General features: G+C 49.8%; 2 protein-coding genes across 2 annotated transcripts in view; one reads left to right on the top strand and one right to left on the bottom strand.

The window, feature by feature from the left end:
• Positions 1 to 9,680, top strand: part of TNKS (tankyrase) — a 127,526-nt gene extending 117,846 nt beyond the window's left edge. Inside the window, exons 24-27 of the mRNA XM_064711026.1 lie at positions 271 to 376; positions 1,232 to 1,418; positions 2,181 to 2,337; positions 4,340 to 9,680. Of these exons, the coding sequence (XP_064567096.1) occupies positions 271 to 376; positions 1,232 to 1,418; positions 2,181 to 2,337; positions 4,340 to 4,426 (537 nt within the window). The 3' untranslated portion in view covers positions 4,427 to 9,680. The remainder of the gene's footprint in view (positions 1 to 270; positions 377 to 1,231; positions 1,419 to 2,180; positions 2,338 to 4,339) is intronic.
• Positions 9,681 to 9,751: 71 nt separating this feature from the next.
• DUSP4 (dual specificity phosphatase 4) lies at positions 9,752 to 15,407 on the bottom strand. The gene is made up of 4 exons (XM_064711027.1): positions 14,977 to 15,407; positions 12,139 to 12,275; positions 11,504 to 11,723; positions 9,752 to 11,365 (listed from the first exon to the last, which is right to left on the bottom strand). The coding sequence occupies exons 1-4, from the start codon at positions 15,368 to 15,370 to the stop codon at positions 10,980 to 10,982; spliced, it is 1,137 nt and encodes a 378-aa protein (XP_064567097.1). The 5' UTR covers positions 15,371 to 15,407; the 3' UTR covers positions 9,752 to 10,979.
• Between the last annotated feature and the right edge of the window lie 7,962 nt (positions 15,408 to 23,369).

The raw sequence follows: 23,369 nt of genomic DNA, 5'->3' as shown, positions 1-23,369 counted from the left end.
CCTGAAAGTTGTCCTTTAACCTGAGCTGCAGTTTCACAGTAGCTTTAGCTATTTGTAGGTGTGGGCTACAGAGTTGTTGGAGACACTTCAGCCTTGTGTGCAGAACAGCCATGGGGTTTCTTCACAGCGTTCATGTGTCTTCCATCAGTTTCCCTGTCAAATTAATGCGAACTCTGTGAAACTAGATTTCATTTCAATTGCAATTCAAATACATTTGAGAGATTGAAATGTTATGGTAAGAGCATGGTTGGATCTGTTGTTCCACTGCAGATTCAGAAGGTAGTGAACAAGAAGTTGCGGGAGAGATTCTGTCACAGGCAGAAGGAGGTCTCAGAGGAGAATCACAATCATCACAACGAGCGCATGCTGTTTCACGGTAAGGAAGTCATGTCTCTTTGTATGTATTGGTACTTAACAAAAAACCCAAACCTTAAAAAGACCCACAGACAATGTTATTGTTGCTGTGTCACCATCCTATGCAAGTAATTGTGTTTCTACACTGGAAATGCAGGGGGTGCCTCGGGGGTGTGGGGGAGTTACTCAGTTTGGTAACTGCAATCCAAAAAGCTACACTGGATAAGAAATACTTTTATTATGTTTTGGTTTCTTAAGAAAGAGGAAGGTTTTTTGCTAAGCTGTATCTTAGTCATTTCCAGTAAAGCTGCTGGGACGATGTTACATTGCTGTGAGAAAGACATGGTGTCTTCTAAACGATGGGAGCAGCACACAATAAAAGTGTTTTACCCTGGTGCTTTAGGCAAGCATCAGGGAAAGGAATCAAAACCAACCATAAGTTTCAGTAAGATTTCTCTAGAAATGCCTGCAAATGACAATTGCCTGAAGGTCCTTCTGTCCTAGATTCTTCTGTGATTCTGTGTAGGAAATTGGTTTTGTGTATGATTGTCCTGACACCTTGCCCCACCTTAAGCAGTGCTGACTCCTGGAGAGGGTATGCATTGACAAGATAAATTGCACTGAAATGTGAGTGGGGGGAAAGCCATTTAATGAGATCTGTGAAATGAGTAAGAAATGAGTCACACGTGGGATTTTGGTATATAATGATAAATCCCACACATCACTGCATCCTGCTGGGTATCGCCCCCTTGCAGCTGACTGAGCACACTTTCTGCTATTTAATGGTCTATTTGAGGCAGATCAACGCCTCTTGACATTGAGTCCTGTATTACTATACAACTTAACAAGTATGTGTCTTTTTGTGTCACTGTTCTAGGGTCTCCTTTTATTAATGCTATCATTCACAAAGGATTTGATGAAAGGCATGCATACATTGGAGGAATGTTTGGAGCTGGAATTTACTTTGCTGAGAACTCCTCAAAAAGCAACCAATATGTGTATGGAATAGGGGGAGGAACTGGCTGTCCCACACACAAAGACAGGTCCTGTTACATCTGCCACAGGTAGGAATCCAGCAGAGTTCCCCACACATAATTCTGTCTCTCCTGGTTTTTATGGTCCTGGCAGAGGGTGATATGCAGGCAAAGAATGGCCACTTGAGCTTGGTCATGGCAGGAAAAATGCAGTTTTCCATTTGTCAAGGTTGAACAAAACGAGTATAAATGCAGCAAGTCCCACAGGAAGGTCAAAAATTACATCTAAGCATGCAGTGAGTATAAATCAAAGTGAGCAGTGGCTCAGGAAAGAGGCTTGAAACAGCAAGTTTGAAAATGAAGAGTCAGGGGAAAAGAGCAATTAAACTCCAGGCACTCTCAGGACAAAACTGCAGTGCAAAGAGGTGGTCAGCAGTACAGTGTGGTACTGTGGATCAGATAATATTGGAGGTAGATAATTTTGGAACAGGACTTAATTGCAGCTTTGTTTTGTCCTGGAGTAGATCAATGTGTTTCTCACACTTTGACACCTGTCCATTACCTGCTGGTGGGATCACGGAGAGTTTCAGCTTCTTTCAACAGCTTTATATGAAATGAACTAGAACAGGCTTCCATGTGAGGACTAAACAAACTGTGTGTTTTCCCTTCTGAGTGTCATGAAAGATTTTTGTGACAGGTTTTATACAGCTTTAGGACTGGGTTCTTTAAGTGTTTCTCTAAAAAGCCGTGAGAAATTAATTGTAATGAAATAATCTCAAAAGACTGAAATCCTTCTGGAAGCATACAACTTGTAGTAAGATATTTGAAAATGACACTCTTTTTTCATTTTAGACAAATGCTCTTCTGTAGAGTGACCCTTGGCAAATCCTTTCTTCAGTTCAGCACGATGAAAATGGCTCACGCCCCTCCCGGGCACCACTCTGTCATTGGCAGGCCAAGCGTGAATGGACTTGCTTATGCTGAGTATGTCATCTACAGAGGGGAGCAGGTAGGTGGCTTAGCTGGGACTGCCTTTATGCAAGGACAGAGCCTGAGCTGGAGATGGGCTGTGCCTGCTTTCCACACCAAGCATGCTGTGATAATGCTGCTGATTAGGTTGTTGGGTTTTCTTTCATTTAAATGGGGAAATAAACAGTGAATTGCATCTAGATAGCAAATGCTACTCTTATCCCCTGATCTGCTCTGATTTATGCCATGCAGAATTGTCTAATTTCCCCTGTGCAGCTCTGATGGAGTCTGTTAAGAATTGTAGCTTCTCTCAGTAAGCTGTCTTACTCCCATTGCGTTTTAGTGGCACTACTGCAGCATCAAGGTCACCTGCATTTTTGGTGCTCCAGTACATCTTGAGGATCCTGGGCTTTTTACCTGTAGGTTCCCAGCAGTGACAGAGACTGCTCCTAAATGGCAGCTGGAGTAGCACAGAAGTCTTCAAAAGTTGATTCTTAATCTGAAGAACTCAGCTAGACCTTGACTCCATAGAATATTTTGGTTACTACCATGAGTGGCTCCCAGATCACATGATCAAACTGAATAACTACAAATTTGTGATGACAAACATCCCAGGTCCTGAGAGAGCTGGCTGGTGGTGTTGCCAAGCCATTCTCCATCACACCCTAAGATTACCTTGGTTGGTTGGAGCATGCTGCTAATAATACCGAGATCATGGGTTTGATCCCTGTATGGGTCATTCACTTGGACTTGGTGGTGTCCTTGCAGGTTCCTTCCAACTCAGAATATTCTGTAGTTTTGTGAAATTTGAAAAGTCATGCCAGTCAGGCAAGGACCCCAGTGAATGGAAAAAGGGAGACATCGCTTGGATTTTTTAAAAGGGGAGAAAAGTAGACACAAGGGAACTACAGATTGGTGATTCTCACCTCTGTAGCTGGGAAGATCATGGAACAGATCCTCATAGAAGGCACCCAGGAGGTGATTCAAGACAACCAGCATAGCTTAAGTAAGCACAGATTATGCCTGACCAGTCAGGTGGCCTTCTATGATAGAGTGACAAATATGGTCTCAGAAAGCCTTCTCTTTTTTGATCAAGCAAGCCCATCTCTCTCTCAGCATCTTCTTTATCCTGTGCTCTCTGCCCCAACTATCTTATTGTCCTTTGCTGAACTTGGCTCCAGCTTGTTGGCATCTTTCTTGTCTTGTAGAACCTGAAAGTTGTGTGTGGTTTTCTAGATGTGGTCAAGGAGGGAGTACTGAATGAACAGCAGTCGCTCCTACACCTGATAATTTACCACAGGATGCTCATAGCCTTTGCTGCTGCCAGGACTCACTACTGGTTCTGCTTTAGCTTGCTATCTCCCAAGGAGCCCATCACCTTTTCAACTGAGTAGCTTCTCATCCTGCAGTGTTAAAAGGAATTCATCTCAGGTGCCTTTGCCCTTGCTTGCTTCTATGAGGCTTCTGTAGGCCCAGTCTCATCTGTCAAGGTTCCTTGGAATGGGGCCCTGCCCTCCATCGACTCTAGCTTTGTTCTGGGGCTGAAATGGCTACCAGCTGTCTCCAGGAAACACTGGACAGATAGACAGATGACTTACTGGGTCATGTGCTTTGGGTGGGCCAAGTATTTTACTGCCAGTGAAGGCCTATGCAGGTTACATTGCAGGCTGTTGTCCCTTTTGAGGTCAGACTTTATCAGTCATCTGAGATTTTTGAGGAACTTAACAGACATTGACCGATTTGTAGGATTATCTAACAAGGAGAGTAACTCTGAATTCCTGTTGCACACAATTTCTGGCAGTGACTGTGCAAGAATGGAAGAAACATCTTTTTGTTTGTGTATTAACCAAGGTGTTAAGTACATCCAGCAGTTCCACACAGTGCTGACTAGGTTTGAAATACCCACTGTTTCTTGCATGCTGTGAACATAGAGCTGGTTCTTGTGCTGTCCTTCCTGGTCACTGTTTAGTGAAATGCAAAAACTAGAACTTGCTGAGTTACCCTTGCATAAATCAGGGGTTTCTTTCTTATTTTACTTTCAGGCATACCCAGAATATCTCATTACGTACCAGATTGTGAAACCAGAAGCTCCCTCACAGACAGCAACAGCAGCAGAACAGAAGACCTAGTAGCTTCAGAGCAGTGGAGAAGGATGTGACTTCAATCTTGGACTGGATGGATACATGTTTCAGAAAATCAGTATCACATAAAATTCTTAACAACCTGGAAATAAGCTGTATGTCTTAAAGTATTGCTGTCTTGATGAATATGATAATGAGTAACTCTTGCATACTCAACTGCTACTGTTCCTCTTGAGGAAAGTTTACAAGGGACTGCCTTTTAATAACATATCTCAGGCTCCTAGTCTCTGCAGATACCATGTGTAAAATAATATTGTTTTGATCTAGACCTTGGGAACATTATTGTGCAAATGGAAATCTTTATTGCTGCCATCTCACGTGTTAAAATTTCAGACACTACTTTTCTAGTTATTTTATTTGCAGATAAATTACATTAAGCTCATCATTTTCTTTTCAGCATACACCATTCATTTCCTGTTTTCAAGAGATCCTATTTATTCTCCTTTTGTATTCTGAAGTTGAGCCAGAACTTTCTTGAAAATATTTTGCACAAAGTCAAGTCGACTAAAATCATTAACAATGCAATATAAATTTCATCTGAGGAGGGGCTAGGTCAAGTTATTCAATATAGGGGTTTTTTTGCACACCTCTGAGCAAACAATAACATGAGTGAGTGTAACTTTGGAGTGGAAACAAACGATGTCAGTTTGCTGCCTTGTCTGTGTGAGTTTTCTGGGGGAAGCCCTGGGAAGTGTTTGCAAGGGTAGAACCAGCTCTTGTGCTTAGAAGAACTTCATGCCCTCTTCTGGCATCTAAAAGAACATTTTATAAGGCTCCTGTTAAGTACAATGTAGCTTTTGAAATGTTCTCCAGTTACAGCAGGGTATGGTTTGCTGGGAGAAGCAGGTGAAAAGTCAGAAGACTTCATACAGGAGGGTGTATCTGGTTCATGTCTCTCTGTAAGATGATACCCAGTAAATGGGTTTTGGGCTGGTAAGGGAGAGTTATTACAGCAGTTTCCTGTCACATCTTTGTGTGTGACATCACAGTTGAAGAGCTCAAGGGATTTACAAAAGTAATAATTTTTTAAAATATCAATTTTACATTTTGATGAGAACAAAATTTTAAAGTGTCAGTTGGCAAGCAGATTTGTTTGCAGGTATACCAGAGAACAAAGTTAGGATTTATTCACTTAATACCCTTCTTCCCAAATTCCCAGGTTTATTTTGCTGGGTAGGAGAAAGTTATTTTTAAGCATTGCATAGCACAGCATCAAACAGTTTCAAAAGTCCCCCTCATGGTGGATATGGATTTAACAAAAGTAGAAACTGTTTCTTTTTTGTGGTGTTTTACAGTTTCAGAGAAGGTTGAAGATCAAGACTTGTTAATTTTTTTCCTAACAACCAGTACCACGAGATGTGCTTCAGTGTTGACCATGTAACATCTGGAGGAAAAAAATGTTCCTTTGGACACAACATGTGGTACATTTTCCTATCAACCAGCACTATCTGATGATCCAGTTCATGCATTCAGGTTTTATCCCCCTTAAAGCAAGAAAGCAACAGAATAGTGTGCTCTTAGTTCATAAAAATATACGTGCTCCCCAGAAATGGGATTTTGCTAACACGTTTGTATAAAACAGACTTAATCCTGAAGAGCATTTCACTTTCAGCATTAAGACACAACACTTTTATTTTTAATGGTAAGGCATTAATGTTGAAGCAAGTCATCCTCACAAGAAGTAATCACCCACTGTAAAATCAGTCATTTGATGCAATATGGCTACCTGGACATCATCTCTTTGTAATATCTCTAAAGGATACCTTAGAAATAGCAATACTCCAACAGAACTTGAACTATTACTTTTCTTGAGCTGACAGTGGATATATGGTTCTCGCTTCATTTTGTGACCTGATTAAATATGTAGCTTTGAAGTCCCAGCCAGGCTCTAGCCTAGTTGTCCTTTTAAACAAGTTTCATTGATAAAATTGGGTGCTTGTATTTTGGCTACTCGTTTCATAGTGTTAGAGGATTGCAAAGATCACCACTAGGCTTTGAAGCTTTGTATTCACCATTGAAGTTTGGGGTTTGTTTTTCATTTAGTTAATAAGGGTGTGAGGGCATGTGCCTATCTGCTCTAGGGTTTCAGATAGCAACCAGAGTGAGTGCTGCTCTCCATCCCCAGTTAGACATAGTTTTAAATGGTGAAACAGCTGTGCTGCTTAGGTGAGCAAAATGGTTAATGTGGGTGTGAAAGTTAAAACTTTACATCTTTCATAAACAAGAACAAATCTAAAAAGGAAAGCCCCACCGAGCCCGCACCGGATGCTGTTCTTGCTTGTTGTTTCCTATGTGCTGGTTGAACTAATGGCTAGGCAGGACTCCTTTTGCAGCCTGAAACTTCTAGAAGATAAAAATAGCCTGGAGGAGACTGAGGGGAGACCTCATTGGGGTTTTCAACATCCTCTCGAGAGGAAGTGAATGTGCAGGTACCAATATCTTCACTCCCATGACCAGTAACAAGACTGGAGGAAACAGCATGAAGCTGAGATTAGTAGGGAGATTTAGGTTGGGTATTAGGAGAAAGGATTTTCACCCAGAGGGACCCCAGGGAAAGTGGTCTTAGCACCAAGCCTGATAGAATTCAAGAAGCTTTTGGACAACACTCGGGCACATGGTGTGACTCCTGGGGCTGTCTTGTGCAGAGCCAGGAGTTAGACTCAGTGATCCTGATGGGTCCCTTCCAACTCAGCATATTCTGTGATTCGACTTTCCAGTATCTTTGAACTGCCAGTGTTAATGTTTCTGATGTTCTGTGCAGAGTAAAGGTGCTGTGTGAGGAAATCATTTTGCAGTGGTTTTTGTCTCGTAATGACGTGAGCTCATATCTGTTTGTGGCCAGACACAGAGGAGTACCCAGGCCTGATGATGCATCTGTGTGTTGCAGACACCTATGCAGGAGTAGCATATGCTGTCATAGGTGCCCTTTCAGTTCAAAACAAAGTGAGGATTGCCCATCAATACCAAAGTGACCCGTTGGTAGTGGTTGTGGTGCTTTTGGCAGGCTGTTAACGGTACGTACGCTGCTGTTTCAGCTGGGGGAGTTAACTACAGTGGGACCTTACAAATACTGTGACCCCATAACCAGGCAGGTGCTGCCTCCTGAGAAATGAAGTTTTTGACCTCCTGAGAAGAGCAGTCCCCTGATATGGGGATGCTCATTTTGCAGCATTGGATCACCAGTGGGAGGCACAGTAGGAGCTGAGGACGTAAAAACACTGGGCTAAGCCCTCATAGGCTTGGGAGACCAGGGCCAGAACTTGGTGTCTGCTGGCACCAGGGACAATGTGTCTCTCAGGCCTGTTGATCTTTGTCAGTGTCCCTTTGAGGCAGCATTTTGGACCTTCTGTGTAGTTTCGCAACAGGACCTTAATAGGCAAAACAGAAAGAAAAGTCACCTCCTAAAAAAGGAGGGTTCTGCTCTCCACTGCTGAAACTGTTTCCATGAGACTGATGACTTAGATAACTGGTGCAGAGTCACACTGCATTCTGATTGCTGTCAACAAAACTTTTGTTAGGATTAAAAGCAGACAGTACAGTACCTTAATAAGGTATATTTTATTTTTTCATTCTTATTTTTATCTACCAATTGTGTTTGATCCCAGCTCCATAGAGACTGTTACAAACCTCTTATACTAGTTCCACCATGTGGCAGTCACTATTGGTTTTTTAACCTCTGTTTCAAGTGTTTGCATGAGATGCAATTGAATCCCACTGCATTATGTAGCAGGAATTTATTTTGTCTGCAAACTTAAGCTTTGCTTGTTTGTTATGGGAGTACCTCAAAAGAAAATTCTACACTGAAGCGGAGAGAAAACCCTGCAAAATGTTGTGCACGGTTGGCTGTGGTGGCCAGCAGACACAGAAAAGGGATGTGGCATATGGGAGGGAGTAGCTCCTGGAGAAAGGCACTTTCTTGGCTCTGGAAACCAGCTGCTCCTGCTGTTTGCTCTAGGTTCGAGGAGGGGTCTGCTTCCCGTGAATGTGTGAGGTGCTGAGGGATGCAAGCATGTTGTGCCACTGCATCCCTCCAATGGCATCAGTTTCTGCACAGTTCATGCACTGCCTGCAATTTCCATGTGGGACTGCTAACAGAAATTGCCCTGAACAGGATTTTTCAAGATGGGTAAAAAGGAAGGGTCCAGCCACAAAACAGATTAGTTTGAACATTGCTAATCATTCTCAGCTCAATGCCAGGAAATGTGTGAATTTATTTTCAGTGGGATTTCTCTGTTTCCATGCTGATTTGCTACAGAAAGGCTAGCTCAGAAAAATAAGAGGAGGTGCATCTAATGCATGCTTCAGGTATGTTAAACTGAATATTTGTGCCACATTGTAAGCTGTGCTGCAGCCTGCATAGGGAACACCTGGAAAGCACATCCTCAGTTCTTATCTCATGTAGCAACTGGCTTGTGAACTTCCACAGACTTGAATCCATTGGTGATCAGAGGTGGTGGCTTGGCACAGTCCCAGAGCATGTTCTCCTGGTCTTTCCAAGAGTGGCAGGACAGATGTGCAGAGAGGGAGCAGCAGTGTTCCCACCTCTCTCAACAGAGAGTAGATGTGAAACCCAGGGGATTGGGGAACACTATATATGTGTTAAAATCTGTGAAGCAAGGTGATGAGCCTGGGAATCTGTAGGGGACATGGGAAGCAGATGGATTTCCATTACACTGACACATATGCCTGTCAAGTCACATTATCTGGCTGGTTTTGATGTATCGGTCTTGCTGAACGTGTTGGTGGCAAGTTTTAGTGCTGGTCCCATTAATTACTAATGTAGATTATTAGAATCTCTGTTATTACAAGATAATTTTGACACTTTCTTAACATCTGCAGAACTTGCTTCAGCTTTGGAAATTGAAATGGGGATTTTCTGTGCTGCGGTCCCATGAGTTTGTGCTTTGTCATTCCTAATTGCTTTCTCTGGCAAGCCACATGGCAATGTAGCTGGGGGTTGAATTTCTAGACCTTTTTTGTGTAACTTGTTTTCATAACTAGCCCTGTATTTGTCCTCTCTTGGTTGCCAATTACCTGGAGCTGGGATATCATTTATTTATTTCTTCTTTTACCTTCTCTCTCAAAGTTGAAGACAGTGGGCAGTTTCTCAGCCTACCTACATGGTGGACTTTAGGTAACATCTCTGTAACAACTGAGTTTGATCTATAAGTGTGCTTGGCTAAATGTCTGATCTGCAATACCTGTAATAGTTTAAAAGTCAATAAATACATTTTTAACAGTTGCTCTGTGAAAATGGAATGTGTGCAGAACCTGCTGCTCTGTCTTGGTTTTAGGACAAATTTGCTCCAGCCAAACTGTTGAAAACAGTTTTATTTTTATTTTCTCCAAACAATGTTTTCTCCCTCCCTCAGGCAATAAATAAAAAGTTAATTTCTAGAAAAAAAAAAAAAGGAACAAAACCATACATATGTACATCAGCCACACAGGCATCTTGTGTGTTGGACTGGGCTGGAGGGAAGGACAGAGGTAGGGTGGGAAATAAGGCTCCAGGTGGGTTGAAGATGAGGCATTTTCAAGGCTTGGGCCAAAAGCTGCAGAAATGTTGCACAGGTGAACAAGACTCAGCACAGGAAAAGGGCTGGTCATGAGGTGGGAGAAGCTTGAAAATGGTGGATAAATGACACCTCTGGGCCAGCCTGTCCTCCACCCCACAGCTTCTCTCTTCCATTATGGCCCACCCATGTCCCTTCCTGCTACTTTTGGAAGAAGAGCAGCAGTGGGACCGGTGAAGAGGAAACTGAACAGAGTAATCAAAAGCAGCCCAGACTGCTGCCCCAACCCCTTCTTTCTCATCTTAAAGCCACAGGAGATTGGACCTAAGTTTTCTAGAAACCAGTGATCCACAGGGGCAAGAAAAGAGGCATTTAAGACTACATCTCTCCCTCCAAACCACTTCCCAACCACAAAGATTACTCTTCCCCTGGAATAGGCTCAGCTGGTGATTTGGCAGGTGCCTGCCAGCTCCTGCCTCATCTCCCCAGCCACTGGCAGGGCTGAGGTTGAGTGCAGGCAGCCCTGTGCCACCACTCCTGCTCGCCCCAAGGCCCTGCCTGCAGCTCTGCTTGTCCAAAGTGTACCTGGCTCAGGTAAGCAGCACCCACCACACACACCAAGGTGTCTCTGCAAGAGGGAAGGCTGCTGCACAATAAAAACAGGGAACGCTCCCTTGTCAACCTAGATGAGCTGGGACCAGAAACATGGGGAGAAGGGGAGGTGTAAAAAACAAGACAGTAAAATGGGGATGGAAACACGTGAAGACCAGGCACTTGAGGAAACCCAGTATACTATTTTGTTCCTCCCCCAAAGAGCCTGGACAATGTCAAGGTTTGTGGCTTTTACAACTTCGTGCTTTTAAAACATAACAATAAAAAGCAAACAAACCAAGATGAGGTAAGAAATTTCTCTACGAAAAAGATGGCGAGTCCAGGGTGAAGGGCAGTGTCCGGCACTATTGCTTAACATCACGGGGCTCGGCGCCCCTGCACGCCCGGCACTGCCGCCCGGCTGGCCTGGCCCTGAGCTAACAGCTGGGCGACGTGGTGATGGGGCTGTGCAGGTAGGGCAGGCTGCTGGGGGTGGCATGGACACCGACAGACACCGGGAAGCTGAAGACAAACTGCGAGGTGGGGGTGGAGGTGGCCTTGCCCCGCTCCCGCAGCGTCCCCGAGGGGCTGACGGCCTCCACCGCGTACGAAGTGGCCAACACCTGCGACTCGAACTGCAGCAGCTGCCCCATGAAGCTGAAGTTGGGGGAGATGATGCTCCGGCGCTGCTTGACAAACTCGAAGGCCTCCTCTAGTTTGACACGCTTCTTCATCATCAGGTACGCCAAGCAGATGGTGGCCGAGCGGGAGATGCCAGCCTGGCAGTGCACCAGGACACGGCCACAGCACTCCTTCACTGAGTCTGGAGGGCAACAGGGGTGAGATGTGAGACCCACACCCTGCCACCACGGCCTGGCCCCTCACCAAACCTGCAGGCGGTGGCCGACCTCCCTCCCACCGGTGCCACCAATGGACACAACATCTCTGCACAGGCACTCACCGATGAACTCAATTGCCTCCATGAACCAGGAGCTGATGTCAGCTTTGTGGTTGTCCTCCACAGGGATGCACTTGTACTGGTAGTGCCCCTCGAAGTGGTTGGGGCAGTCTGAGGAGACGTTCAGCAGGGCTGTGATGCCCAGTGCATCCAGCATGTCCCGCCGGGCTGCGTGGTAGGCGCTGCCAAGGTAGAGGAAGGGAAGGATCTCCACAGGCCCACCCTGTGACAAAGGAAAAGAACTGGTTGGCCAGGGGACAGTGGGAGGCAGGACACACATCCAGATGGCTCGGAAACATGGAGCTGTGTAGCAACCTGGCACCTGATCCAGGGCCCTCAGAAGAGGGAGCAGAGGCTGCCCTCCTGAAGCGCTAAACGTGTTTCAGCCCTTCCTCTCCCTCTCTGTCCTGTTTGGAAACAGGCAGGTGTGGGTTAACAGGATGTGGGCTTGTCCACTCTGTGGGGCACACAAACACCTTGGGCTTAGGAGCACCACCATGCTTTCCCATGAGAAGAAAGTAAGCAGGGCTCTGGCTCCGCAAGCCCCAGCTGAGGCAGAGCAGAGAGACTCCCATTGGAGCAGGCTGCAATGCTGGAAGGACAGTCAAGATAGCTGAGCACTGGGCTTTTAGACATACCTGGTCATGGAAGGGGGTCCCACAGGAACTGCAGCCCAGATCCAGGGGCTCAGCGCTGGGGGGGGGTGACACATTGCTCAGAGACTTGGTTTTTGCGCAGAATTCGGGGTACTCCGAGGAGAAGCGCTCATAGCCCCCTGCAAGAGGAGAGGCACCAAGTGTTATCCCAGACCGCATCCACAGCACTGCAAAATGCACAGCCGGAGATACCCTTGGCCACTAGATGATGCTACAGCGATGGAGAGTGGTCCCTGCCCCTGGAGGAGCAGTCGGGCTCTCGGCAGCAAGGGGGGATCCCTGAGGCCCCACCATTCCCTCGGAGCAAGAGCACCAGGAGCAATGATCTTGGCCACCCAAAGTCCCTGCTCCAGGGCTCAGTCCCCTGCATACTGCCAGCCAAAACTCCAGACTGGGGCCAAGGTTGCTCTCTGAGACAATGGAGAGAGCATTTATTTCCACCATACTCGGACTTCAATGGGAAAAGCTGCTCTGAGGCCAAAAACTGTTCAGTTCTCGTTTTCCCTTGACACACTATTTTGTCACAAAAGACAGGCAGGTCTCCCATTCCCAGCTTGACCCTCCAGCTCAGAGCTCCCAAAACAATAGAGCAGGAAAGCCCTGGCTCTGGCCAGGTTCAGCCAAGCTGCCCTCTGAGAGAGGTGTCTGCTGCTTCCCAAGGACACAGGTGCAAACTGAACGTGGAGCAGCTTGTTCCTCTGCCCTGCTGCCAGGGGGATAAGCACAGGGGATGTCAGGGCTTTGTCATGGCAGTCAAAATGAGAGCGAATCCCGAGTTCCCAGGACAGGGAAACTGCAGTGTTGGCCTGCCAATAAACACTTCTGGTGGCATTTCCTTCTCTCATTCAAATCAAATCAACAACCCTGATATCCTTGAAGGGTCTGACTTTGAGCCTCGAAATCAATGAAAATCAAGTACTTTACTATCACCACAGGACTCCAGCTGGATCAAGCTCTGACTCCCAGGATGGTTCCTGAAGACTCAAACCAGCTGCAGGACCTATGCCTGCAGATTTCAGCTTACCAGAGCATACAGCAGGACACATCCTTCTTATCCAGCCTTAGCTCTGAGACTGCCCTGAACAAGGCTGGATATTCAAAACAATGGGTGCAAGCGTCTCAAGCAGCCCAGGAATCCCCCACTGCCAGCATCCCAGTGTCCTTTGTGGCTTCCTCCCCCTACAAAAGGGCTCCAGTACCTTAAAGCAGATTTATCACTGCATTTGCATTGTCCCTCCCACGAAGCCAGGACAGTTAGTAGAGGCTTCATTTCCCTGGCCTGACATCCCTTTACAGTCCTACTGCTTCGATTTGAAAGAGCATCCAAAACCAAGAGCCTTTGTTAGACAACTTCCAGGGATCTGGTCCTAAAATCCCTGGATCTACCACATCGCACTCCAGTGGTCATCACACCATGAGAGGGAAAAGCTGCCCAGGGTGATGGGCAGAAACATCTTGGAAATAATGGTTCTTGGAAATAAAAAGAGAGCTTTTCAAATGCTTCTCTTCAATGAAACTCATCAGATTCATTGATCCAGCAGCTCCTGGCTGTTCATGCCAGCCCTGCCCGCTGTAGAAGCCAGGCAGAGCAGGAGCCCATGGCCAAGCAGCCCCAGCCAGGCTGTTCCACAGGGAACCTGGCAGCAGCCTGACCTGCACAAAACACTTCAGGATCTTCACTGTGACTGGCGCCTGACAAATGTGCACTTGGGCATGCACAGCTCTGGGTTAGCGTAGCTCTCATGGAATCAGAGCAAGATCATTTTAGTGGCTCTGTGGAGCACAAGAAGAAGACTGTAGTGCTGAGACTGAGTCTCTCAGAGCCCGTTCCTTAAAAGGGCTCCCATTCCAACCAACCTCCCACGAGAACCACAGAGGCACCAGGAGCTCTCAGCTGACAAAGGCCACCCTTGGAGCAGAGCAGCGTTTCCTGCCACATGCGTGGCTCCAGCACCACGCTGGCTCACGGAGAAGGAGCCGGCTCCTGAGCGAGCCCTTGCTGTGCAGGCACTCCCACGGCAGCACATCGTATCGCATCCCGGGAACAGCTCCTGCTGCTTTTACTGTATCTAGTACAACTCAAGTGCTAGTTCCTCCATCTAACAAGCCTCTTAATGGATTTGCTACTCTGCATACACATCCTTACCCCTGCTGTAAGTAAGCCAAGGAATAAATTGACTCTCAGGCTGTAAACAAAAAAGAAAAAGCCCCACAGAGCTCATCCAGGAACCCCAGCTGAGCATCCCCCGCCCCTAAATCATCTCACGGCAATTCTCAGGACCAGCAGCTCCAAATGTGCACAGCTTCCCATTTAACACACGGAAGGGGGGAAGCCCTGATCCCTGCTGTAGTGGCAAAGGGAGCACAGAGGCATCCCCGGGTTTTCTGCCCGCTGCAAGGGGACATCGCCGTGACAGCCGGCGTTTGACCCTGCACAAATACCTCCTCTGCACCTCCGTGGGGCTGGACTCGAACAAAGCGTGGGGGATTCCCCTCACACACTCGCTTCCCTCAGGTCCCGGGCAGGGCCACGGCGCCCGCTCCATGTCCCTGAGCCGGCTCAGACGGCCCGGGCACCCCCGCTCGGGGCTGACGGCCGCGCTGCCACCGTCCCGTACCCAGCTCCGGGCGGCGCTCCCGCCGGCTCCCAACTTGGGCAGCACGGATGGCCGGGGGCGGGAGAAGGCAGCGCCCTGCCCGCCCGGGGCGCGGCGAGCCCGGAGCCCCATTCCCGGGCGGGGGCAGCCGTCCGCGGCTCCCAGTGTCCCCCCCTGGTTCCCGGTGTCCCGCCCCGGTTCCCGGTGTCCCCGCCGCCGGTACCTGCCAGGAGGCGGATGTCGGCGCGCGCCGTGTCGCGACGGAGCGCGCGCACCACGAGCGCCACGGTGCTGTCCTCGCGCAGGGCCTCGGCGCGCGGGCTGCGCTCGTCGTACACCACGACGGCGGCGTAGAGCCCGGCCCGCAGCCGCGCCCGCACCTCGCCCTCGGCCGGCAGGATCTGCTCCAGGCTCACGGCGCCCTTGGCCCGCCGCCGCACGATCGTGTTGCAGCGCACGTTGAGCGCCCCGCGGATGTGCCCGGCGCTGTGCGCCAGGAAGGGGCGGCAGTCCAGCACCAGGCACCGCGCGGCGCCGCCGGTCCCGGCCTCGTCGCGGCCCACGAGCCGGCGCAGCGCGCTGCCCTCCATCTCGCGCAGCCCCTCGGTGGCCACCATGGCGGGAGGGGGCAGGGAGGGAGCGAGCGCCCGCCGGGCCCCGCGCCCGCCGCCCGCGCCGCTCGCGCACCCCCGCGCGCGCCGCGCGCAGCCTTTACTACCCGGCGGCCGCCGGCGCGCGCCCCCGCCCCGCCCCGCCCCGCCCATCCGCCGCGCGCCGGGGCCGCATGAATGGAGGGGAGGCGGCGCGCGGGCCCGGCGACGTCACAGCCTCCATTCACAAAAAAAGAAAACCCGTCCGCGCCGCCCGCCGGCCGCGGGCTGTGAATGGGGGAGCGCGGCGGCCTTTGTCACCGCGGGCAGCGCCTGTCACCCCCGGGCCGAGCTCGCCGCGCGCGCCGAGGGGCACACGCGCACGTGCACATGCCGCGGGGCACGCGCCCAGCAGGCGACACACACACACACACACACAGACACACACACACACACACTTAGGCACACAGACACACAGAGTCAGGCACACGCAGATACACACACACACAGACACTGTCAGGCACACGCAGACACACACACACACACAGACACATACACGCACACACATACACACAGACACAGAGTCAGGCACACACACACACAGACACACACACACACACACGCACACACACACACGCAGAGTCAGGCACACGCCGCGCACACTCTGCTCCTTTGTCCCCTGGCTCCTGTTCCGCCCGGGCCGCCTGCCGCGGCGGGGGGCGCTGAGCAGGGCCCGCCGCCGGCCCCGCAGGGTTCCCCTGGGTCCTTCTGGCTGCGTATCTCTCATGGGCACGCTCCCCCTGCCAGAAAACGGCATTTCATTTGCTGCAGAGCCCTGAAACCACTGCAGCACCCTGCCTGTGATGCGGCTCTGTGGAGGGGGCTCCTCGATTTCATTCCTCACATAGAGGAATTCTATTTTTGGCTAAAAGCCTAAGGAGTAAATGCACAGCCCTAGAGGGTTTCAGGAGGGTCTCCCCATAACCACCACCCAAACACCGAGCCATCATTTCACCCCAAAGTCCCCTTTGGGACTGCTTTCAAACAGAAGCAGTGTTGCAAACCACAATGCCAGCAACCGTGCTCAGGGCATTTCCTGCAAACAGATGCCGGCCAGTCCCAGGTGAGTCTGCTTCAGAGACCTGAGGTGTTCAGCTATCCCCGTGTGTACCCAGATGTGGTGGGTGTAAGGTTGGGGGCACAATGGTTATTCAAGCCCATCTGCCCCATCACTGCTTTTCACAGAGGGCAGCACCTGGAGAGCAGCTTGGCTTCCCTTCCTCCCTGCGTGCCGCTCGCTGTTTGCCCGGGCACGGCCGGGTAACACCTGGCTCTGTGTGTGTGTGAGAGTGCCTGGGAGGAATCCAGCCGCACACACGTGCAGGGCCTGCAGCTGGGCACACTCCCGCCTCCTGCACACTCTGCTCTCTGACCGCTGCTGCTGCCTTCTCCCCTTGGCCTGAGTCAGCCCGAGCTTTGCTCTGGTGTCTCTTGTGCCGTGCCCAGCCGAGCCAGATGAGCTGGGGGAAACACAGCTGCCATTCGTGCCATACACCCTGCTCCAGGAATGCAACGAGGCTGGAAGGCTAATCGTCTCCCATCCCAACCTGCGCCAAACACAAGAGCAGCAAAACCCTTTTTCTGCTGAAGTAAAGCAGACTCTGGGTAGCCAGCGACATAGCAGAGACATTCTTTCTTCCTTTGGAGAAAGCTGTCAGAGACAAAAAACTCAAACTGAGAACTTGATTACAAATTAATGGAAAATTATGCAACCACACCAACAATACTTGAACTAATGCTGGATCATCAAAACATCTTTAAAAGTTTTGGGCAAGGCCTGATGCCAAAATATGTTGTTTTCTTTTTTCCTCTTGGGGAGATGTTGGCCATCACCCCAGGATGAGCTAGCCTGGTGTCTCTAGTGCCCTCTGCACTATCCATTCCAGTTTGTACACTAAAATCAGATAAGCAAGGGCACAAAGTGTATGTCCTTTGAGGCAAGCCTATAATCTTAATTTTTCCCTCTCTCATCCAGCATGTGACTGGGACAAACTGCTCTGAGGTGGGAGAGGAGGGCAATATTGTCATGGGTGCAGGAAGGGGCATTGGGACTGATGTCTCTGGATGTTTGCAAGATCACTGATGAAGGACATCATTTCAGAGTGGAGTGTGGAAGGATGCGTGTGCATGTGCATCTGGTGGAGATTTTCAAGTATTTCCATGTGCCTGAACCCTTTCCCCACTCTTAATCCTTTCCTGCTGTCTACCTAGATGTGGCAGGTTCTTGGCTCTTTCTTCCTGGTCAATAATCTGCTGGGAATGCCACTGTGCACCCACACTGGGCATTGTCACCGCTGTGCTCCCGGCTGGTCACCTCTGGAGCTGTGCTGTGCTGGGGCTGCCGGCTCACAGACATGTGCAGAAATGGAACCCAAAGGTGAGAGTGCCCAAAATGAACCAAGTCAAGGCCAGGAATCACTGCTGGAGGAGAAGAGGGATCTCCCTCACTGCAGTTAGCCCAAGAGGAGATCTAATTAACCTTATTTATAGAGGTTTTAAGATAGCAGTCATCAAAAATGCTTGTAAGGCAGAAGGCACAAGTCAAAAGAAGCAGCACAGCTATGTGGGGCGGAGGGGCAGTGTGTATGGAAAGGATTGGGGAAAGGATTTGGGATTGGAGGAGACCCCAGGGCTCCATGCCTGACTTTGTAAGCCCAAAGAAGTGTGAAAGCCAATATTCCTGTCAAACAGCATCCGTATGGTGCAAACTGAAATATATCCCACTGGAAAACAAACAACCAAAAGAAAAGAGAGAGAGAGAGCAAGAGACATTCATTTCCTTTGCAGCAGAGTCAAGGAATCATCTTTTATAGGGCCCTGGCCAGAAAAGGCAATTGTTGAAAGGGTTGAAGGGAAATGAATTGTCAAAGGAGGCACATATTTGGATGATTAAATGTCAATATGTACCTTGAATTAAGAAAAAGGAATTTACACCTCATCTCACTGTGGCAGTGAAAACCAAATTAGAGTCAGACTGTAAATTTGCCAGCCAATAGATGCCAATTTGTTGGGCTACCTAAAGGCTTTTTCTGGCCAGAGAAATGCCAAAGCAGAAGTTCCCCTGGGTGGGCAGTAGTAGCTGTGGGCAGCTCTAAGCTGCTGGCTCTGTGAGCCCTCTGGGCTTCTCCAGCTTTTCCTGGTTCTGCTCCCCCAGCTCCCGGCCCCAGCGTGCACTCAGGGAGTCCTGATGTCTGTGCCAGGCTGCAGGTCTCAGCCACCTGGCTGATGTGCCTGCCTCTGTGCCACTGGGCAGGAACACCGGCCAGGACGTTGCTATCCTGGAGTTTTCCCAAGAGCTTGACTCCCTCCATGCTCCTGGTCAGCTGTGGATGGACAGAGGTACAGAGCACAGAGCTACATCCTCCCTACTCCTGGCATGTGACAGAAGCTGCAGCATAAAGAGGCTGCCACCTTTCCCTGGCTGCTCCCAGGGGCTGGCCAAAGGGTTGAGTGGTTTGCCCTGGCATGTGCGGGAAGCCTTTGGCAGAAGTGAAAGGCGGAATCAAGGTCTCAGCAACTTGCAACTCTGCACTTACCGACAAAACCCAGCTCTCCTGGAGTGCCACAGGGGCATGGTTCCCTTCTGTCCTCTTGGAGCACCCTGCAGCTCTCCTTTCATGCAATCTCCCTTCCTCACAGCTTTCCAGGCTGGGGAATGCACCCTCCTGTCCACAGAGGGAAGTACAGCAGTGAAAGAGTTAAAAGATTCATGTTAATAAATTCAGGCTGTCTTTTCCTCTGGGGCATATTTACATATTAATGGATGGGAATTGTAATGAACCTGTCTAGGGAGGCTAAAGGGGAAATTATGCAAGGCTAGCTGAGAAGGTGGAGGAGGGGGAAATGTTCATTTTCAGTGCTTTCCAGCCCCTCAGCTGCAGAAGCATGTGACCAGCCTGGGCTCCAGGGCAGCGCCTTGCCTGGCGTGGGACACCCCAGAGTGAACACAGATCCAGAGGGCAGGAGCTGTCTGGGCCCTCCTGCATCCCTCCTGCACTGGCTTCTCACTGCTAAGCTCCACACTGTCCCAGATGTTATTTTAAGCCCAGGGTGACAACAGCATATTTCAGCAAGCATGCCCCAAATCATCACCCCTCCTCCAAGGCAGCTCTTGGTGGGCAGTCCCAAGAGCAGCTCAACCACAGCTCGTTTCCAGCAGACAATCTCTCAGGGCCTTTCAACAACACTGTGTGTGCTTGCAGCAAGAGGCAAGGGAGCCAAGGAAGGGCATTTGTTCCAGGCTGGGCTGCAGTGCTTCCCTATCCCATCCCTGCTCCCTCACACCAGGCTGCTTGAGCCCTGCCACAGTCTTTGCTGCCTCAAGCCCCAGAGCCCTCTGCGTGCAAACCCAAAAGCCTTTGACAGCCCATGAAAAATGCCAGGAGCTTTGCCAGCTCTGCTTTCTCTGCTCGCTGCTGAGCCTCAGTGTGCAATCCCCACTCCAGCCCTACAGATTTTATCTCAAGAAGAACAAATAATCTGTTGCTTTTGCCCTGCAATATCAGATAGAGCTATAAATCACTAGATAGGAGCCTAATTACTGGGCCTCTGATCTGATTTAGATTGGAAGATGGAAAAAGCAGCCTTTATTTCTGAAAGCAAAGGAGCACTTCTTCAGAACACTGATGGGTCCTCCATGTACCTCAATAGCTACAAATGGTTTATGCCCATGCAAATGAGATCAGGGCAGGACCCACTCAAATTAGCAGGATACAAAGTGGCTTGCAGATTTTCTGTTGCAGATTTGGTTTCTCCCCCTGCCCCCCTCCTCTCTCTCAACCCCCTTCTTTTGGCCACTGCTTTATCTCTGCTTGTAAAAGTCAGTGCAGCTCCAGTTGCTCTGGGTGAGAAACATGAGGTCTGATCCAGCATGGTCAGTGAATGCAAGTAAGATTTTAAGATCAATGGCTTCTTCTAGGTGAGGGTTGTTCTGCAACAGGCCTAAATGCTGCCTGCAGAAACAGGGAGCCTTCCAAAATCCTGTGCTGTTTCTTTTTGACCTGCCTGGTATTGGTGGGAAGTGTGAGGGGACACCAGGTGCAGGGTTTGGGGGTTCGCTGCTGCTGGGACTCCTGAGGACTGGATGGTAGGTGAGGGCACACAGAACTTGTGCATCCATCACTCCTGCTCTGAGGCACTTAGGAGCCCAATGTCCCCACAGGGGTGGCAGACTTGTCCCTCAGTATCACCCCTCAGAAGCACCAGGACCCAGAGGCCAGCCCTGATTCGGGTCCTGGCAGGTGCAGAGCCAGCCTGGCTGTCCCCTGGGCACAGCCTCTTCCAGCAGGGGCTTCAGGCTGGGGGGTGCATGGTTGGATGCAGGGTGATTGCTGAGTGTTCCTGCAGCCTTGGTGCACCAGCATAGCCCACACCGGGAAGCTTCTTCCTGACATAAGAATCTGCACGCGCTGTGCTTAACATTTTGTCATTTCTTTATACAAATGTGGTGCTGTGCCCGCTGTCAGACCCCATCAGCATCTTCTGCCAATCCCCATCCATCTCCTGCCTTCCACAAAAACCCTGAAGCTTCCCCCATTCCAGGTGTCAGGACACACATGGTCTGTGGTCATGTTATTACAACAAGGATTTTAAAGCAGATGTATGTGAGGTGGATAAAACAGGCACATGGGTTCCTTAATCCCAGAATTTTAAGTGCCATGGGGATTAGTCTTATATCTTTGGCTGCAGGATTTGGGGATGCAGCAGAGCCAGAGAAGTGAATCTGTGAAAGCAAGTTGATCCCCTCCTCTCAATTTGCTGTAAGACAAAAGCAGAGTAAGGGATCTGCTTTGAGAACTAGATTGAAGCTGGTAAGGGATGTGGCATTTTAGCCTTTAACATAGCCTGTGACATTTTGCCTCTAACACACATTATATCCCCCATGGCTGTGGAGCCAGGAATCTCTTCTGAAAACTCTCCAGCCCTGGTGCAGTGTTTAATCATGGGCACAGAGATCCTAGCAGCTGCCTTCTTTGGGGACATCACTGTTTGCAAGTTGAAAGAGAAATGCCTGGCTTGAATTTCCCAGTGTTTGGTTAAGCATCCGGCCTCAGTGATAGGATTGAAGCTGAGCTTTGAATGACGTTTTTTGCTAGGAAGAAAGGGCTGGGGAAGAGACATTTCTCCCTTGGGCTTAAGATCATAAATAAGGCAGTGTTATGTAAGTGTGACTATAACCTATTTATACATAGTGTCAGACTCATACACTCAGGCTATGAATGACAAATCTCCCACTAATTTTTATGAATGTAGCAGTGGTACCTGTATGAGTTTTGAAACAGCAGTGGAAATTCAGGCTGTTCTGTGCCAGCAGTAACTGGGACACCCCTCCAAGTTACACTGAGGGAGGCATGACTTGTGTCTGGCACTTCTTTTACAGACACAGAGGGTGCAATTGGCTTCAGGCAGCTCCCTTGTACCCATTCCTGATCCCAAGGCCCAAGTGGCAGGCACCAGGGGAACGGAAATGTCCTGCTTTTCCTGGGACAAACCCAGTCTCTTGTCCCTGAAGCAGTGGGCTGGGTGGGAGCTGGGCTCCTCAGAGGCTCTTTCAACAGGACTGTGCCTTCTTCTGAGGCGTGGAGATGCTGAGGGTCCACCCAGGTGGCAGGACATGGGAGCCAAAAGTGTCATCTGGCAAGGTCAAACCCACATAAGGAGCACCAGCTCACACAAGTGTTAACCAGGGCAATACCTTGCTGCAGGCCCCGTGCATGCTCCGAGTTACAGGGCATCAAAGGAAAAGGATAAACTCCTGGAAGTAACGCACATGGGTGGCCACTAAACACAGGGAGATCGCTGAGCTGGAACTGTTCAGAGGCCAGAGGTGTAGCTGAACTCCCCCTGGCACACACCTGTGCTATTTCTATGTGTCTGTGCCTCATACTGGTGTTGCTCAGTGTAAAGTGGCTGAGCAGAGGGGTTGGAACCAAAGTGGCCTCATGTAGGCCAAGGCAGCCTTAGCTCTGTGTGTCAAACCTGGCTGGCCTGGGACCAAGACAATGGCAACAGCACATAGAAAAAATCAAAGGAAGATTTATACCCAGAAATTACTCCTGAGGCGCAGAGAGTCAATCATCGTAATTGTGACAAAACAAAACCCCAAATCAGCCTCAAGTTTAAAGACAGGCTTTTTTCCTCTCCATTGCCTCCCAGCCTGGGCTCTGCCTTGGGCGCTGTCTCAGCACAGCAAACAACCACACATCCCTCTCATGGGCCCTGTGCCAGCAGCCATGGACCCCAGAGACCTGAGCATCACAGCCATCCACAGGGGGCTGTAACAAGAGGAGAAAGTCTGAAATCCCCCTGGGGCTTCTTTGTGCCTCCAGTTAATCTCCCTTCTCTGCTCCACAGATGATCTCAGCTCCCGCTGCGACCTGATCACACGGATCTGGCAGGGACACGTGGCCCTGGCTTGTCATGTCCTGCTGTCCCCTGCCGGAGATGAGGCAGCCGTGGGGTCAAGTGTGGATGGCCCAGGGGGTCAGGAGTGACCGCAGCTGCCGTGATTTTTCCCTAGACACCCCCAGCAGAGCCCTGTGACTGATTCACCTCCTGCCTTGGTGCATCAGGCATTGACTCACACCCAGAAGTACGTCAGATGGTTGTGTCCGTGAAGGTCCCTATGGACTTGCCCCAGGCGTCCCCACTGAACTTTAAAGCTGGGCCTTCTTGAGAGGTGGGACAGATGGGAGACCTTTGCTGGCCAGGTCTGTGCCTCCAGAGGAACCTGAAATGGGGCTGGACAACTGTCCCAGCCTCCTTCAGTTTGCTTCTCAGTGGGTTCCTGTGCCAGTGTGAGGTCTCTCTTGTTTAAACAAACAAAAAAAAGACCTTATCTGAGAAAGGCCCGATCCTGCTGCCTTTGCCTTGGTAGTTCCATCAGGGGCAGAGGCAAGCAGCAGAGACCTCGGGCTCTCAGGCTGCTGCCAAACATATGCTCTCAGGGCTGAAATCAACTTCTGCA

Source organism: Zonotrichia leucophrys, chromosome 4 (genome assembly GCF_028769735.1).
Source record: "Zonotrichia leucophrys gambelii isolate GWCS_2022_RI chromosome 4, RI_Zleu_2.0, whole genome shotgun sequence".
Classification (NCBI taxonomy): Eukaryota; Metazoa; Chordata; class Aves; order Passeriformes; family Passerellidae; genus Zonotrichia; species Zonotrichia leucophrys.
Note: the sequence above shows the minus strand (reverse complement) of the source record. Positions and strands in the feature narration are given on the sequence as shown.